Genomic DNA, 15,418 nt, shown 5'->3' with positions numbered 1-15,418 from the left:
ATGCTTCGCCATTGTCCGCAACTGCTCCAGAGTCTCCTCCACATATGGCATCCCGGTAAATATCCCAGCACTGCTTCAACGCCGCACTCGCTCACCTTACTCTAGCTGTCACTCCTGCTACTGCCATCTCTACCTACTCCTGCCGCTCCTACATTTGCTTTCTCTTCATGCAAGCTGAACTATCTCCGTTCTCTACTCTCCACAATTCACTTTTTAAATATGGCGCTCCCGCCTAAAATCCCCCTTTTAAAAACTCCCTCATCACCAACCCTAATTCTCTACCAACCAATCAACTCCTACCTCCCCCACTAACACGTGCCCCCCCCCTTCTTTTTTCTTAACATTACTACTCTTTAACTCCTTCCTCGCCTTCTTTAGGTTCCCTAACAACCCTGTCATGCAGGGTCTCCCCTTATGGGCCCTTTTTTGGGCCCCGATACGGCCCTGTGCTTTCACATCCGTCCATGTATCCAATACATAATTACTAGTGGTGTTATACGTAGCATTACTAGGATTTGTTGTATTATTAGTTGGCAGAGGAGTCTATATAGTAGCGTTAGCTTGAAGAATCATGGTTATAATAGTAACATTTTCTGGAGGAGGAGTCTTTGGTGTAGCAGTTGTAGCTGGAGAAGGAGTCTTGGTTGTAGTTGTAGCGTTAACTGAAAGAGGAGTCTTGGTTGTAGTTGTGGCGTTAACTGAAAGAGGAGTCTTGGTTGTAGTTGTGGCGTTAACTGAAAGAGGAGTCTTGGTTGTAGTTGTGGTGTTAGCTGGAAGAGGAGTCTTGGTTGTAGTTGTAGCATTAGCTGGAAGAGGAGTCTTGGTTGTAGTAGTTGCGTTAGCTGAAACAGAAGTCTCGGTTGTAGTTGTGGTGTTAGCTTGTAGAGGAGTCTTGAATGTAGCAGCATTAGCTGGAGAAGAAATTTTGGCTGTAGTAGAAGCATTAGCTGGAAGAGAAGTCATGGTTATAGTAGTAACGTTGGCTGAGGAGAAGGCTTGGTTAAAGTAGTAGTTTTAACGGCAGCAGGAGTCTTGGCTGTAGCAGCGATATCTGGAGAAGGAGTCTTGGCTGTTGTTGTAGCATTAGCTGGTAGACCAGTTTTGCTTGTAGTGATAGCTGGAGTTTGAATCTTAGCTGCAGTAGTAGAGTTAGCTTGAAGAGGAGTCTTGGTTGTAGTAGTAGTGTTAGCTGAACGAGGAGTCTTGGTTTAGTAGAAGCGTTGGCTGGAAAAGGAGTCTTGGATGTAGCAGCGTTAGCTGGAGGAGGTGTATTGGTTAAAGTAGTAGCATTAGCTGGAAGAAGAGGCTTGGTTGTAGCAGTAGCGTTTTCTGGAGGAGTCTTGGCTGTAGCAGCATTAGCTGGAGGAGGAGTCTTGGTTATAGCAATCATAGCTGGAGGAAGAGCCTTGGTTGTAACATCGTTAGCTGGAAAAGGAGTCTTGGCTATAGTAATAACATTAGTTGGAAGAAGAGTCATGGTTATACTAGTAATGTTAGCTGAGGAGAAGTCTTGGTTCTAGAAGCGTTAGCTGGAGGAGGAGTCTTGGTTGTATCATTGTTAGCCGGAGGATGAGTGTTGGTTTTAGCAGCGTTAGCTGGAGGATGAGCCTTGGTTATAGTAGTAGCGTTAGCTGGAGGAGGATTTTTAGGGTAGAGTTAGTTGGAGGAGGAGTCTTGATTGTAGTAGTAGTTGTATTATTAGTCGGTGTAGTACTTTTTGTGCTTGTATTGTTTGTGTTCATAACGCGATGTGTGGACAGACCCTGCTTTCTGTGTTTATGTTCAGGTACTCCCATCGTCCCCCTTTTGTTTATACGTTGTGTTTTGTACATAACAAGTGATCCGATGACTTTTCTCGTTCTGTAACCTGCTTCCTCAGGACATCTGATTGCTTGCTGTGGACCTTATTAGGATTGGATGTACTACTCACCGAGATTATATAACGGACTGTGCCTTTGGCTTTCACTGCTCCACACTGACTCTGAGAATTCTCCTGTTACTTCTCCCCCAGGATGTGACAGACATCCTGCCTCTATTGTAATGAGCAGCATGCTGTGATCGCCTCCGAAAATTCTACATTATTGGGGCTTATAGGTATTTTGAGGGGTTATTACTAGAGTGACCAGAGGAAATGTAGAAAACCCTCCCATGGAAGGAAGATATTGGGTCTCTATAGATCTTTAAAGCCTGAGGCTGCACTACTGAGGGATTCTGGACAAACATCAGCAGGGGCCGATTCCAATGTGGAATGTTATAGTCAGCCTCTGCCTAGCTGAGATGATAACAGGGTGCAATAGATGGAGCTCAGTGATCACAGAGACCTGTGCCTGGGGGGGCAGGGACGATGAAGGCGCAGGTGTAGTCTTCTCCTTGAGGTTGAGGTTGGATCTTGGGGCTCAGTGGCTGCGCTTATATAGAGGGCGGCAGCAGTGCAGACAGCATCCCTCCTCCTCCTCGTTAGGAGACCCCTCCTTACCGGGGACCATTGCTGTGCTGCCTGCAGTAGACGCTCTACGGACAGCTCGCTATGGTTACTAATGAAGCGTTTCTCTTCCAGCTCCGTCTCAGAAGACTTGGGCTGCAGACGGGGAGAATTCAGCCGGAAACACTACGGCTCCGTGGAACTGGTGAGTGTCCGAACCTGCTGCCAAATTTGGGTTATCTCATGGAGTAAGGAGGGAGGAAGACACCAGCACCGACCCCCCCTATGTACACAGCAAGGATGGGCATCCATCTGTGTAGTCTACGGATTTGTACAGAGACACTCATATAGATGCTGCTGTCAGGTGTATATATCATATATAATGGACTGGAGGGTGTGAGATATATATATATATGATGTCATGCTGAATATGGACCTGCTGTCAGTGTACATCATATACAATGGGCTGCAGAGTATTTATATCATGTCACTGAATAACTGAATATAGACCTGCTGCCTATGCATATATCATATATAATAGACTATACTATATAATCATGTCACACTTGACATAGATCTGTTGTCAGTATATATAGTATACATCATATATAATGGTCCTCAGAATATATATGTAATAGACCTGCTGTCAGTGTAAACAGTATACATGATATATAATGGGCTGCAGAGTATATATATGTATCATGTCACACTGAATATACACCTGCTGTCAGTGTATACAGTACACATCATATATAATAGACTACACATTATATTACACTGAATATACACCTGCTGTCAGTGTCTATACTACACATATATAATGGACTGCAATGTATATGCACTAAATGGCCACTTTATCAGAGATCCCCATCTAGTAGAGCGTTGGACCTCCTTTGGCCTTCAGAACTACAACAATTTGCCATGGTGTCCATCCGGAGGTATTGGAGGACCCAGGGTGTGCCAAGAAACAAATCCCCACACCATTACTCCACCTCCACCAGCCTGACAAGAAGAGTTCATTAATTCATACTACTTGCGCCAAATTCTGACCTCCCATCAGCACAGTGCAACAGAAACCTGGATCCATCCGACCAGGAGAAGTTCCAGTTTTTGTGTTATTTTGCCCACTGGATCTCGCCTTTCTGTTTCTCCTAGACACAGTAAAAATGGAAGTGGCTGCCGGCTGTCATAGCCCATCTGTGCTGAGGAACAGCGAATGGTGTATTTGAACACATTAGTTGGAGCACTAGCCTTGTATTCAGCTGCTCTTGACTGTGCAGTGTCTGTTGGTCAGAACGATTCCTGACATCCTCCTCTGACCCCTTTTCGGCAATGAGTTGTTTACATCCATAGGATCCCCTTTCGCTGGATGTTTTCCTCGATCACACCATTCTCTGTATACTCTCCAGACCATTATACGAGAAAACCCCACAAGGTTAGCAGTGAAATATTGGCACCGGCTAGTTTAGCACTGATGATCAGACCTTGTTGAAAGTTGCTTAGATCGCTGGATTTTCCCTTTTTCTTTTTGCATTTTATTTTTTGTTTCCCTTTTTTATACAATACAAAAATATATAAACACCCAAATTTCCCCATCCCCACCCTCCTCCCATAAGTTTGATCTACCAAGTAAGCATATGTGCTCAGAACCTTTATACAGGACATATCAATACAAATCAGTATCAAATAATTGACATTCTTTCTTTGGGATCTGAAGATGAAATCAGGAGCATTTCAGTTTCTACCTGTACATGTGTGAGGGAGCCCTGGTATCTGGCTGGGAGGTTCCTTGGTGATCTGGGATGGTGTTGGGGATAGTTCACATAGGTTCTGGGAGCCAACATATATGCTTTCAGTAATAAGCTTTAATGAAATATAAACAGAAAACATATAAACAATTTGTCTTATTCCAGGTTGACTGACGACCGTGTAGTGGTTGGCTATTACAGAGCATCTGTGTTAGCGGTATTGTGTTAAAGGTTCAGTGCCCCGTATATCAGGTTTCTCCAAAACCCTTACACAGTAACCGGGGTTTCAATCTACGTCCTCTTTTCCCAGTATAACAGGTTTCTCAAAAGTCCTTACCTGGTAAGCAGTAATATAGTCTCTGGCACTCTGTATCACATCAATGTTGTTGGGCAGAGGTGTGGAGGGGAACAAGGAGGCAGAAGTCTCTCTAATTCTTGTATTCACCTCAGCCTTCATCACAAAAAAAAGGCCGTCCCATTGAGGAGCTCACACCCGCAGGGCTAATCTTGTGCACCTCATTTTTTTCTCACAACAGAGAGTATCCCTTGCTCTTCACTCTACAGCATAGCAGCACAGACACAGAGAAATATCCCCAGCTCCTTGCACTGCAACATAGTAGCGCCGACATAGAGAAGTATCCCCAGCTGCTCGCACTGCAGCCTAGCAGCGCAGACACAGATGGAGCGTCCACAGCTCCCCACACTGCAGCATAGCAGCACAGACTGACTTCTGTCCCTCCTTCCTGCTCAGGGAGCTGCTCCTCATTCCTTCTTTAGGCTGTGGTCACATGGGGCGTAAATCCTGCGTAAATCTCGTTGAATGACCGCAGCCTGACCGCACAGAAATTCTGTGAGATTTCCACGGCAGAAAGGCAGCTTTCAAAGCCTGTATTCCACTGTGGCCATCTCTCCCAACACAGAGGAGAGAGCCCGCAGCGGAAACGGTGATAAAATCGACATGCCGTGACTTTGAATTCTGCGCGGCATGTCAGTTTTAGCATGGCTTGTCCGCAGCATGTGGACAAGTTTTTGCAAATCTCGTCCACTTTGCTGCTTAGGCTCGGGAAGTCCGCACAGAATTTCTGCGGCAATTCTGCCCCATGTGAACCCAGCCTAAAACAGCCAGCAACAAACATACCCCCTTACACATGAAAAAGTCGCATAACGTAAGGAATGCAAATATTCAATGACATTCAAAAAGGAAAACATTTCCATCAGGGGGCAGTATAGCTGGCAAATTGAAATCCGATTTCAAGCAGGGGAGTGCTGTAGCCAGTGTTGGGCTATAAGTTTTCTCGCCATATATAACATTTGCGCTGTAGCTGCCTGTTGCTGGCAGATCCTGTACATAACCAGGTCCACCACCCCTTTCCAAAAAATGTGACATGCTCTACCTTTGCGCTGTCTGCTGTTGTAGCAGGAGTCTATAGGGGTGCACATATATGTACACGCGGGTATGCGCAGAACACTGTAATACCCCAAACACCAGCACCTTGTTAGCCTTTTAGATCAGGGTGGAGGTGATTTTTCCGCACACGCGAATGAGTGGTGCCTGCGTATTCGCGCAAGCACAAGCGCGAGAAAACACTCCTTCACTGCGCAAATACGTTACTTAATTTCCATAGAGGGAAGCTCCAGTCGTGAGAGGGTCGGGCTATAATAAAGCGGAGATTTAGTGTATACATCATGTGGCACCCACTGTCAGTGCGTAGTATACGTCATATACAATGTACTCCACGAGACCCCTGAAGTGTCCTGCGGTATCTGCAGCAGATCCTGGAAGTTGCTCGGTGCGGCCTCCGTGGATCGCGCTTGTGTCTCTCAATCGGATGTGATCTGGTAGGGGAAGTCATAACTGTCATCTCTTTGTCCTGTTCCTGCAGTGCAGCCGGCGTATTAAGCTGCTGAGGGCGCAGCCATTAGGGAATCCCGCTGTCATGAAGGGGTACTTGTCTGTACAATGTTAGGTAGGTGGTACGTGTCGCATCGACATGATGCCAGGACACAAGTGCCCAACAGAACATTGCCCATGACACTGCCTCTGCCAGCTTGTCTTATTCCCATCCTGGTGCCATCTGTTCCCCAGGTAAGGAACGCTATCTTTTCTCCTTAGGGAGAACACCTGGAAGGTGAGTGAGGAGACTTATAAGGCCATTCATGCTCCACTGGGTAATATGCAAATAAGGGAGATGGAACAATACCTCTGCGACGCCACCTATTGGAAGGCAGCATTCCTGCAAGTCAATGTTAGACTCTTTATACAAGCTTTGTAACAATGGCTGGGAATTGAAAGCCAAGTCAATACACATATTCCCCAGGTATGTGACGCATGCGGCCGTCCTCATGATGTTAAATGTGATTCATCAGACCAGGCCGCCTTCTTCCCTTGCCCCATGCTCCAGTCCTGATGCCCATATGCCCATTGCAGACACTCTCAGTGGCGGACAAGACTCTCTTGAGCACTCTGACTGTTCTGCTGCGCACACACAGCGAGCGCCGATGTCCTTTGTGTCCTTATTCTGTTCTATCATCGCCAGCAGGGACTTTATCAGTAATTTGTCCTACAGTTGCTCTTCTGTGGGATCAGACCAGACGGTCGGCCTTTATCCCACACACATCATTGAGCCTTGGGGGCTCTTGACCCTGTTTCTAGCTCCCCGGTTGCCCTTCCTTGTACAGCTTTTGTTGGTAATAACCACTACATACCGGAGACAACCCCACAAGACCGGCCATCCTGGAGATTCTCTGACCAGTCGTTTACACATCACAGTTTGGTCCTTGTCACAGTCACTCAGATCCTTACACTTCAGCATTTTTCCATTTTTTTCTGCTTCCAACTCATCAGCTTCAATTACTGACTGATCACGTGCTGCCTAATATATCCCAGTTATATATATATATATATATATATATTACATTGGTTGAACGATGGAGAAACATCCATCAGGAGATCACACAGCAGCAGGCCACATTTGGTTGAACCTAGATGTGAGCGTTGGGTGGCGCGTCTGGTATCTCAACAACAACGTGCCACAGTTGACCAACTGACCCAGCAGTATAACAGCGGGGAAGTTGGACAAATTTTCCCAGGGACCATGCGGTGTACCTTGACTCGACTGGGATTCAGTAGCTGAAGACCAACAAAAGTGTCCCCGATGACCCTGTGTCATCACCAACAACATCTCGTATGAGTCCAGGAAAAACATCAATGGCCACATGACGGAAGGTTGTTTGGAGTGACCAGTCCCGTTTCCTTCTGAATGATATGGACGGCCGGGTCTGCATTTGGAATAAACAGCATGAAGCCATATCTCCGTTCAAGGGATCAGTGGTCTGGGGAGCGGTTTCCTGGCATGGCCTAGGACTGTTGGTCATCATACCACAATCCTTGAATAGTGAACACTACAGGGACCTGTTAGCTGACCCTCTGCCACCCATAGCTTCAGGAAATTTTTCCCGGCCACTGTGTCATCCTTCAAATGCTCTGTGTCATCGAACTCGGGTTACTAGGGAGTGGTTGGGGGAATATGACAATGAATACTCCATGCTGCCTGGTCCCCAAACTCATCAGACTGTAACCTCATGGAACATGTTTGGGATCTGCTGGAAAGGGATGTGAGATCTTGTCTCACTTATCCGCAGAATATTCACCAACTGACGGAGCTGCTGCGGCGGGCATGGGGCGAGTGGAGTATGGAGGATTTTTGCCATGTCTGGTTCCCAAAGTCTGTAAGCCATGATCACCAAAAAGGTGGACCAACCCGTTCTTAAGTAGGTGTTCCTTATACTGTGATCATTCAGTGTATAAATATGCACACACTATATCCCACCCCCTACAGGCGCCATTGTCACCAGATTATCAGTGTCATTGACTTCACCTGTCAACAGATGTTTGGAAAGAGAAGGATGGGTTGTGTTGGATATTGCTGTGCCCAATCCTTTGCTGCTGGGGATAATCTGGACATCCCTTACTGCCCCGAGGGACAGTAGGGGTAGAGAGGGATCTGCACATTGATGTTGTAGAGTTTGGCCGCCGTTCGGTCTCCGGGTCGGGCCACCCAGGTCTGCTGCTCCTTCCTTAACCAGCTTAGAGCTTTAGAAGGTAACTGGCTGCACCGCAGTGATCACCAGAATGGGAGCGCAGACTCCTCACATGCTGACAGTCTCCAGATGACCGGAATATTTATGTTACAGAAGAATGTAAAATCTCATTAAATCCCGGCTGAGTCATCGTCTGCAGGACTGTCCTCTAATCCGCCTCATACTTCTGGGAGAGGATGACGTGATGGCCGCTCTGCTGCATCCTCCCCGAGTGCTCCAGCTCATTCTGCTGTCTGACAGTTAGCTCTCAATGTGAATGCCATCTATTTATATGCCATATATCTACTCCCATCAGCCCTGATCCCAGGAGCTCACACTCACTTATTTCATGCCAACTTTAGGGCTAGTTAACCTATCGTGTACATATTTAGGAGAGTGGTGGTACAGTGGCGCCTGCCGGGGTCAGATTCGGTACTCCGCACTGTATAATCATGTAACACCTGTCGCTGTATTAGCGGTAACACTCCTCATCTTTTAGGCTGACATTATCCGGCTTTAGTCTGGATGATTCGGGGGCCGGGTTGGTGATAGCTTTGCTTGTCTGGAAATCTCTGTAGTAATGTCTGGATCAATTTTCTATTTGATTGGCAGATGAAAGCAAGAACGGCTTTTTGGCTGTGAAGCCATTTCCCATAGGTGACGCTTTGTGTGTTCGTGGGTCTGGTTCGTAGTTTATAGATGGTTGGAGGCTTATTTGATTTAATGGTCCGATATTGATAAATTTGAAGCCAAGGGAAGGGACTGATGAGCGCTGCCAACATGTGATTAACATTCCTTCTAAGCATGTCTCATCCATGGATAGAATATTCCTGTGTTCTGAACAGTGCCTGTGTGGCCTGGGGTCTCAGGGATGTGAGAGGGGGTGAGCTATGTGTCCTGGGGTCTCGGAGACATGAGAGGCGGCAAGCCATGTAACAGGGGTCTTGTAGAGACTGAACAGTGTGAACCAGAGTCTCAGGGACATGAGAGGGCGCAAACTGTGTGACCCTAAGGTCTTGAAGGAACAGAGCAGCGTGGCCCTGAGGTCTTGAAGGAACAGAGCAGCGTGACCCTGAGGTCTTGAAGGAACAGAGCAGCGTGATCCCGGGGTCTTGTAGGAACCATGCAGTGTGAACTGGGGTTTCAGGGACATGAGTGGGGACAAGTTGTGTGACTCTGGGGTCTTATAGGAACAAAGCGTTGTGACCCCGAGGTCTTGTAGGAAAAGAGCAGTGTGATCCCAGGGTCTTGTGGGAAAAGAGCAGCGTGACCCCAGGGTCTTGTAGGAAAAGAGTAGCATGACCCTTGGGTCTTGTAGGAACATGGCAGTGTGACCCCGGGGTCTTGTAGGGACCATGCAGTGGGAACTGGGGTTTCAGGGACATGAGCGGGGACAAGTTGTGTGACCCTGGTTTCTTTGGAACAGAGTAGCGTGACCTCAGGGTCTTGTAGGAAAGGAGTAGTTTGACCCCAACGTCTTGTAGGAACAGGGTAGCGTCCCCCTGGGGTCTTGTAGGAACAGAGCAGCGTGACCCTGGGGTCTTGTAGGAACATAGTAGCGTGACCCCTAGTAGGAAAGGAGTAGTGTGACCCCGGGGTCTTGTAAGAAAAGTGTAGTCTGACCCTGGGGTCTTGTAGGAAAGGTGTAGTGTGACCCTGGGGTCTTGTAGGAAAAGTGTAGTGTGACCCTGGGGTCTTGTAGGAAAAGTGTAGTATGACCCTGGGGTCTTGTAGGAAAGGTGTAGTGTGACCCTGGGGTCTTGTAGGAAAAGTGTAGTGTGACCCTGGGGTCTTGTAGGAAAAGTGTAGTATGACCCTGGGGTCTTGTAGGAACAGAGCAGTGTGACCCCGAAGTCTTGTAGGAAAGGAGCAGTGTGTTTCCAGGGTCATGTACAAACACAACCCTGTGAGCTAGGGTCCCAAGGACCTGAACGGGGGCCAGCCATGTGACCTTGAGCCTTGTAGGGACAAAACAGTGTGACTTGAGATCTTGTAGGGGCAGAACTATGTGACCTGGGGTCTCCTGTGTGTGTGTCTGTGTAAGATGAAGTTCGGGCTGTGGGCCTTATCACAGTTTTGTATAACTTTTTTCTTCCTTGCAGACCTTTGATGCCTTTTGGATTGCCCTGTGCTGACAGGAGGGTCCTGCCTTCCCATATACATACATAGCTGTTGCTGCTGCCCTGTTTGAGGCAACTTAAATTATGAGGCTTTATGATCAATTCATGTACCAAGGACGCACAAGATCGTAGCTGGAGGTCTCTGGAATGCTTACACCCTAGTGGGAAGGGGCGATTCTTGCAGCCACTATATATATATAGGATGTGATTACCCCGAAGCCTTTGTCAGCGGTGATCCGGTAGAGGCCTCCATTGTTCCACTGAACAGGAGTGAGAATATCTGGCCGGCCGGCGTCCTGGTCTGTGTCTGCAGAGACTCGCCGTCATTTCCAGGCTAATTTGATGCATTTCTCTGGGGCTTTCAATACATAATGTGATTATTCCAGCCATTACCCTGATCCCGAGGCTCCTCCATTTATAATGTTACTGAACCGTTCCTGCTAATGATATTACAGCAGGTTGTAATTGATACCACTACTGGGGGGTGGCTGATCTGTATCTAATGCGTATGGCCACCCTATATGTGTGCAGCCACCACATGCCTGCTCCCAACATCTCCCTGGGGGGAGGTATATAACATTATGATCAGCAGGGCACCTCCTGTTCTCTAATTTGTTGTTGGGGCAGTTGCTATGACCTGTTGAAGGGATCAGCAGACTATATCAGTAATACTTGGCTAGTATCAGTACTGTTTCACACAATGTCTGGTTATGGAATACTGTATATGGCACAGTGACACAGCTTCCCCTTAGGGCTTAACACTCCATTACAGTCTCTTAGGAAAGCTGGTTCTCGTATTCATATATAATGTCCCTTTAAATAACACAGTCCATAACCCGGGTTCGAGCATAAGAAGCTTGTACAATGTTAGTGTCCGCAATAGAAGCCCCTATCTCCTATAGCAGGCTTGCTATAACTGTGCACACTAATTGTCAGATTGAGACTAGCCTCACTTACAATATATGCTGTGGGAGTACTCATTTCGACTGACCCAGGCTAGCCCAGGGTCAGGAGCACTCCACCACAATTTCCGTAGATCCTTGTTGCTTTTCAGGTGTTCTGTTGGCCTGGAGACTCAAAGATGTCTCTCTCTCTCGGCTCCAGACATAAGGTCGTCCCCAGCCACTGTTTTTTCTCAGCAGCTCCTAAGATCTTCAAGCTAAGCCCTAGCAGCACGTCAAGCTCACTCAGCCCTGTGACTCAGGACAAAGAAGTCCCTTTTTGTAACCAAGGCGCCAGTCTCTAGAACGTTTCTGCTAAGCATACTCAGTTCCAATGTGCCAAAACCTGGCGCAAATTTGGGTGCATGTGGTGATTTTGGTGCAATTCATAGTTTATCTCCATGACAACATTTTAACCCTTCTGTAGAGGTACACTTATGTCTGGCTCCTCACAGCAGCGGTCACGAGCCAACGATGGTTTCCAGATCTGTATGATTCTGTTATCAGAAATGTAATTGCTCTGATTAAAGGCCACGTGATTTCCCCTCTGAACCGCCATTCCACAGGCATCTGGAGAAATGTTTGTTTCTGTGACGAGACTTCCCAGACATCTGATTCTAATAAAGGAATAATCACTTTACTTAAGGTTTGCTCTGTTATTTCACCTGGGCTTGCTGTTGGCAGCCATTGTACTGCTACATCCCAGTCCAATATGGTGTCTGTAGTGTGGAACCATGCGTTATCACTGCATTGGAGGGGAGCGGTCTTCTAATCCATCAGCCGTGTCCCCCCACTCATTTTACCAACCACTTGTCTTTTTGAGTAATGATTGGCTACATAACACAACTTGCAGAGCCGTAGTGGAGCAGGGCATGTATGGCTCCATAACCGCATCACCCCCTGAATGGAAGGTACATAGGATGCATCCATAGTTCTCATTGCCATTAATTAGGATTACATTTCCCACTCTTCCCGTGCTACAGACTATAGACCATTTCAAACAGCATAGTGGAGCGGAGACTCCCTGGGTGGTGGAACTAAAGTGCTGATGGCCACATGGGATGAGGATGGTTTCACAGTGAGTGGCTATAGTTTCCTCAATGCTATAGGTCTATACTGCATGCCTTTCCAATCTATATGTGGTGTGATCCTTCTACCCACAGCTGCAGGGATCTGTACTTTGCATGAAGTGAATCAAGTGCTCCACCCCACTTAGAGTACCAAGCGTCCAGCAGTATAGTTTCTATCCTGGGACCAGCTTTCTCCAGTTTTCTCTCTGGCAGTGTAGTCTCCGTCCTGGGGCAAGCGTTCTCTATTTGACCCTCCAGCAGTGTAGTCTCTATGTTTTTGCCAGCCTTCTCCAGTTGACCCTCGAGCAGCATAGTCTTTGTTCTGCGGCCAACGTTCTCCAGTTAATTCTCCAAGGGTGTAATCTCCATCCTGGGACCATCTTTCTCCAGTTAGCCCACCAAGATTGTTTTATCTTTCCTGGGACCAGCTTTCTTCAGTTGGCTTTCCAGCAGTGCATTCCCTGTCCTGGTACCAGCTTTTTCCATTTGGCCCTCTGGCATTGTAGTCTCCATCCTGGGGTGAGCGTTCTACAGTAAATTCTCAGAGGGTGTAGTCTCCACTCTGGGACCATCTTTCTCCAGTCGGCCTCCTGGTAGTGCATTCTTCGTCCTGGGGCAATCTTTCTCCAATTAATCTTCTGAGGTTGTAGTCTCCATCCTGGGACCATCTTTCTTCAGTTGGAACTTCTTCACTTCTTCAGTTCTTCACTCTGGAACTGTAGCATCCATCCTGGATTCAGGTTTCTACAGTTAATCCTTTAAGGTTGTAGTCTCTATCCTAGGACCATCTTTCCTCGGTTGGCTCGCCAAGGGTGTATTCTCTATTCTAAGACCAACCTTCTATGGCTGGCCATTCCGCCAGTGTATTCTTCATCCTGGAACCAGCTTTCTTTAGTTGTCCCTCTGGCGCTGTAGTCTCCATTCTGGGGCCAGCTTTTTCCAGTTATTCCACCTAGGGTGTAGTCTTCGCCCTGGGGCCAGCTTTCTCCAGTTAATCATCCGAGAGCGTTGTCACTGTCCCGGGACCATCTTTCTCTAGTTGACCCTCTGGCACTGTTGCCTCCATCCTGGGGTCAGCTTTGTGAAGTTAATTCTCTAAGTATGTAACCTTTGACCCTGGGGCCAGCTTTCTTCAGTTGATCCTCTGAGAGTGTAGTCTCAGTACTGGGACCATCTTTCGCCAGTTGGCCCCCCGGTAGTGCATTCTTTGTCCTGGGGCCAGCTTTCTCCAGTTTGCTCTCTGGCAGTGCATTCTTTGTTCTGGGACCAACTTTCTCCAGTTAGTCCTCTGAAAGCGTAGTCTCCATCCTGGGACCAGCTTTCTCCAGTTGGCTCTCCGGCAGTGTAGTCTCCGTCCAGGCACCAGTTTCTCCAGTTGGCTCTCCAGCAGTGCATTCTTTGTCCTGGGACCAGCTTTCCCCAGTTGGCCCACCAAGGGTGTAGTCTCCAACCTGGAACCAACATTCTCCAGTTAGCCCTCTGGCATTATAGTCTCTGTTTTGGGGGTTGCTTTCTCCAGTGACTCCTCCAAGGGTGTAGTCTCCGTCCTGGGGCCAGCTTTCTCCAGTGACTCCTTCAAGGGTGTAGTCTCCATCCTGGGACTGGCTTTCTCCTGGTGCCTCTCTCTCAGTGCAATCTCCATCCTGGGAATAGCTTTCTCTAGTTGCCCCTCTGATAGTGTAGTGTAGTCTCCATCCTGGGGCCAGCTTTCTCCAATTAATCTTCTGAGGGTATAATCTGCGTTCTGAGACCAGCTTTCTCCAGTTGGCCCCGTGAGGGTGTAGTCTCTGTCTTGCTGCCATCTTTCCCCAGCTGGCCCTCTAGTACTGTAGTCTCTGTCCTGGGACCATCTTTCTCCAGTTCTCCCACCAAAATTGGAGTATCTGTCCTGCGGCCATCTTCCTCCAGTTTGTGCACCAAGGGTGTAGTCTCTGTCCTGAGACCAGCTTTCTCTAATTGACCCTTGAGCAGTGCAGTCTCCGTCCTAAAGACGGTTTTCTTCAGTTGAGCCATTCACTATTTTGCAGCTTATAACTTGAAGCTCTCCGGCACTCTGGGAAGCTGACCTGGCGAGGCGCGAAGCTTTCATTGGTGGTTGAAACTTTCAGTATTTCTTCCGATCGCGGTCAGTACTGCTGAGATGTAAGAATGTTCTATATCGATGGTATTGCAGCTCAGTGATTTCCATGAAGCTGCACGGATCCCGTAGATATTATATGGGATGACTTACATATTGGACTAGGGTGATGTATAGGAAATACAGGAGAGCATAGACATTTGTCTCCCATTCCTTCAGGTTTCCCTACAAATAAGAATAGTCAGGCTCTAAGGACTGGGCTGTGGGCCGGAGGCCATGATCTCCTGCCATCAATGCAGCTTCTTCCGCCTGATTAATATGGGCTGCAGCAAAAGAAAGATGGTTTCCTGCACTGGGTGATGGTGAGTCTCCCACTATATACTGGCCTTGTTACTGGCCGCGCTGTATATAGCGTCGTCCTTAATAATTGTATTCATTATTTGAAATAACTATAGAGCATGCATGGAGCGACAGCTCAGCACCATGACGTGTTTTACAGTTCTTCAATCTGATGCTCCCAGGCAATGAACTAATACTGAAATGCACCGCAACTGGACCATAAGTATACAGTTTGCTGGAAGCATTTACGAGATAACCAGTGTTCAAGAATGACCTGCCACACCGAGTAACACAAATAACCATTCAGTCTACACAACCAATCAACCGAATGCGTTCTCCCATATATCCCTCCCAGACTTCATATTTTTTCTTATCTCCACAGCTCATTTCCAGTGACGCTGATGGAGCCATACAGAGAGCTGGAAGATTTCGGGTTGAAAATGGATCTTCAGACGAGGTACATGTCATGAATGACTCTTCTAATTGCGCATCCCAGTATAACCTGTATACCTCCCTATACAGTAACATCACACACCTCCATATAACCTGTATACCGCCATATACCATCACACATCTTTATGTAACCTGAATACCGCCATATGCCATCACATGTTTCCATAC

General features: G+C 47.5%; 1 protein-coding gene across 3 annotated transcripts in view; it reads left to right on the top strand.

The window, feature by feature from the left end:
- Positions 1–15,418, top strand: part of GARNL3 (GTPase activating Rap/RanGAP domain like 3) — a 120,722-nt gene that overhangs the window by 62,593 nt on the left and 42,711 nt on the right. For all 3 annotated transcript variants that reach the window (XM_066580276.1, XM_066580275.1, XM_066580274.1), the window contains 2 exons: positions 2,558–2,627; positions 15,180–15,254. In XM_066580276.1, the coding sequence (XP_066436373.1) occupies positions 2,558–2,627; positions 15,180–15,254 (145 nt within the window). The remainder of the gene's footprint in view (positions 1–2,557; positions 2,628–15,179; positions 15,255–15,418) is intronic.

This window comes from Eleutherodactylus coqui, chromosome 10, assembly GCF_035609145.1.
Source record: "Eleutherodactylus coqui strain aEleCoq1 chromosome 10, aEleCoq1.hap1, whole genome shotgun sequence".
Lineage (NCBI taxonomy): Eukaryota > Metazoa > Chordata > Amphibia > Anura > Eleutherodactylidae > Eleutherodactylus > Eleutherodactylus coqui.
Note: the sequence above shows the minus strand (reverse complement) of the source record. Positions and strands in the feature narration are given on the sequence as shown.